At 37.2% G+C, this 3,979-nt stretch overlaps 1 protein-coding gene across 1 annotated transcript in view; it reads right to left on the bottom strand.

The window, feature by feature from the left end:
- The window catches only part of nptnb (neuroplastin b), a 100,522-nt gene extending 99,685 nt beyond the window's left edge, over positions 1–837 (bottom strand). Inside the window, exon 1 of the mRNA XM_079825841.1 lies at positions 443–837. Within this exon, the coding sequence (XP_079681967.1) occupies positions 443–521 (79 nt within the window). The 5' untranslated portion in view covers positions 522–837. The remainder of the gene's footprint in view (positions 1–442) is intronic.
- Between the last annotated feature and the right edge of the window lie 3,142 nt (positions 838–3,979).

The following is a 3,979-nucleotide window of genomic DNA, read 5'->3' as shown; positions in this document are numbered from 1 at the left end:
TGGTCACAGCTGTGACTCTCCACAGTGTAAAGTCAGACACATGCCTTCAGGGACACACACACACACACACACACACACACACACACACACACACACACACTGCTTTCCACTTCAAAAGCAGAAGATCTCTCGATGCACAACACCAGCGACATCAAGGCATTACATAATCTGGAGATCTGGTGTGAGGATGCGAAGTGTAAACAACACGGATTACTCTGAAGAACAGGACACACACACACACACACTATTAAAACGCGCCGATTGAAAGCGCAATCAATGTCGAGCACGCGTATGATCAGAGCTGGGGCTGTTTACGCGTGATCTGCCCCGCATCAACTCGACTGTACCGCGGCGGGGTGTCTGTCTGTCATCGTAAAGATGGCATCGACCTCTAAAGCAGATTACACACAGATCCCGGGCGTCCGCGTCGCGTTATCCTTACCGCTCTGAGATGAGACGCGTGGGAGCATCACGTTCCCGTGGATGAGGAGCAGCGCGAGCATCCCCGCGTAGGACAGCATCCTGCAGGAGGAGAGGAAAGAGAGAGAGAGAGAGAGAGAGAGAGCAGAGGATGGACGCGGAGCGGCTTCAGTCGCAGAGGATGGCGGAGGAGGAGCGCGGACGCACGGCGAGAAACGCGACAGGCGCAGCGCGGCTCTGCTGCATGGAGGACGGATGAGGATGAGGATGCTGCGGCCGGCCGGCGCTCAGGGATGCGGATGCTGGTGCTGATGATGGTGATGAGGAGCCATCGGAGTGTCCGTCATCGCGAAGAACCTTCAGCTGTCAGTGCGCGCACCCCGCGGCTCATTCGCGCGCATCATCAGCTGTCGGAGCGCGCTCCCGTGCGCGGTGCATCGAGCGCGTCGGCTCTGCGCAGCTCCGGCGCATTCAATCACAATACAGTCACACGCAGTACAATGAGATATATATTAACATACTAATATTAATATAGGTCCTTTTTGAAAGACATGTTATAGTAGAGACAAACTTTGAATTACACTACATTCCCAAAAATAACCAATCATATAGGCTATTTTATCTAGGAAAAATTAAACTTTTATTTAGGACTTTTATTAGCCTTTGTAAATTCTGTCCTCTAAAATTCAAATATCATATTTTTGTAATATCTGTTGGATAACAATAAAAACATATTGACGTCGTTATATAATAAAAGTAGGACTAACATATTTTTGATTATAAATGTTTTCACATTAATAAAAATGTTACATTTGATAGAATTTATTTATTTTAATTTCTATCGGCCAAAACGACGTTTAGACATTTTTTTATTGCACATTTTAATTAATAGTAAAATTCCATTAAATTGAATTTAAAAATCTGAATTCATATGTAAGAATTATTCAATGCATTAAAAAACTAGAATTTAACACATTTTGTATAAATCTTAATGGAACAAAGGAATGGACCATTTAGTTTATATGATTCATATTTATAAATTCAAAAAGTGTTTACGATTTATACAAAATGTGTTAAGCTCTTTTTTTTACTTATTTAGAATTCTTAATTCGTAATATGTAAGGATTATTCAAATCGATGGAATTTTAATATTAATTGAAAAAAAGGCTTATATTTTTTTATGAGTATACATTTAGCCAATAGAAATTATAATAAATACATTTTATAAAATTGCAACATTTAAAATTTTTATTAAAAATGTGACAACTTGCCCCAATCTGACATTTATAATAATAATTATATATATATATATATATACATATATACATACATATATACATATATATATATATATATATATATATATATACACACATACACAAATAAATATATATAAATATAAAATAAATAAATATATATATATATAAATATTAAATAAATAAATAAATATATACAATTATAAATATACATACAAATAAATAAATATATATATATATACACAAATAAATATATATATTATATATATAAATATAAAATAAATAAATATATAAATAAATAAATTATATATATATAAATATAAAATAAATAAATAAATAAATAAATATATACAATAATAAATATACATACAAATAAATAAATATATATACACAAATAAATATATATTATATATATATATATATATATAAAATAAATAAATATATAAATAAATAAATTATATATATAAATATAAAATAAATATAAAAATAAATAAATATGTATATATATATATAAGAAATAAATATATAATAATAAATATGCATACAAATCAATAAATAAATATAAAAGAAAAATATATATAAATAAATATAATTAAATAAATGTATAAAAATCAATAAATATATATATAAATATATTTTTTAATCTTTATCTTTTTTTTTGATCCAACAGATGTTACAAAAATATGATATTTTAGTTTAGAAGACAGAATTTACAAATTAAAAAGAAATCCTAAAATTTGAACTTTATTTTTTAAACTAACTTACAAAAGCACTGAAGAAAATAAGCATTTATAACCTGAAGCCTTTACGGATTCAGATTCCGTTTTATTTAATGCCACGTCAGCATCTACAGCTATTTCCATGGCAAAAAATAAATGACAAAAATACAAATATCATATAAATACAATAAAACCAAGCAAACAAACACAACGAGTTTAACCTTTACAGAAATAGAGCACTTGAGACAACTAGCCTCAATCTCCCTTATACTCAATGAGTACCATATTCATGCAGTAGTGTATTCACTGGTAGAGTATAATGGTAGAGTTTATGAATGTCTTCCATAGGATATGCATCTAGAGATTTCCTGAAGAAAGCACATGTGTTAACTCACAGTCAGTCAGGATTAAGAGCTGAGCAGAATCATGACCTCTGTCTGCACCCGCTCACATTCACACAGCGCCACCTGATGGACAAACCAACACACTCACACAAAACCATCTCCGTTTCCTAAAGAGATTCATACGCAAGCACAGTTTATATTTGTCTATTAAACGAACTCGACGCTTGCAAGCCGAAGCCTGTGGGCTAAAAGGTTTTAGGGTAACATAAACTCAGTCTGTTCTTTTGTAATGATTCTTTTAAAAGCTCTCAGGAGTAAAGGCGACCCTAAAGAATGATTCTGATGACACAGCACGTTGAGATCTGCAGTCACGCTGACGTGCCCAATAACAGCCCGGCGACTTTTCCCTCCACTTTACTCAAGCACGTCAATGAAAGGCCCAGGCCCGCCGCGAGCCAATGACCCGCGGAGGAGAGGTGGCCGACGGCACACCCGCCTTTGTCCCAAGCCAATGGGAACGTAAAGGTCAGGAGGGGGAAAACCTGCCCCAGGATCAATTCGTCTCGCATCAGTGACCTTCTGCAAATGTGTGGGAGGAATTTCACCAGCTCTCCTCTGACTTTCAGGTGTTGTTAGTATGGGAAGTCGACAACAATGGCTTACGAGACTGAAGAATGAACTGAGCAACAGTCCTCTGGTGTCCAACGTGGCCTTCGGCTTCATCCTGATGGGTCTGGAGAAGTTGGTGGAGCTGGAGTTTGAGTGTCCGTGTAATCCGGCCTGGAACGGGCTGTTTTCCTCCGCGTTCTTCATCATCCCCGCCGTCATGGCCTTCGCGCTGATGATGATCATTCAGGGATGCAGGTGCGACGTCTGGTGCAGGAGGACCGTGTCCCTGTCCGGCTTCGTTCCCGCCGTGGTCTGGTTGATCCTGCTCTTCCTGGACGGTCAGTATTTCGCCTGCGCGATGACAGACTGGCACGGACGCTTCGTGATCGTGGACAAAGCCGCTCCGCAGAAGTGGTGCGAGCCCATTCAAGAAGAGAGCGTCACTCCTCAGGAACTCATGCTGCGCTCGCAGCGACTGTTTGTGGAGTCTCAGGTGAGATCCAGTAGCCCGTCAAACCACTCTGACACATATTTAGAACTCTGACGATACGATGAAACATTTTAGAACTCTGACGATACAATGAAACATTTTTAGAACTCTGACGATACGATTAGACATTTTTAGAACTCT

Source organism: Gobio gobio (genome assembly GCF_949357685.1).
Source record: "Gobio gobio genome assembly, chromosome: 9".
Lineage (NCBI taxonomy): Eukaryota > Metazoa > Chordata > Actinopteri > Cypriniformes > Gobionidae > Gobio > Gobio gobio.
The sequence above is the reverse complement of the archived record's forward strand: the minus strand, read 5'-3'. Positions and strand labels throughout refer to the sequence as shown.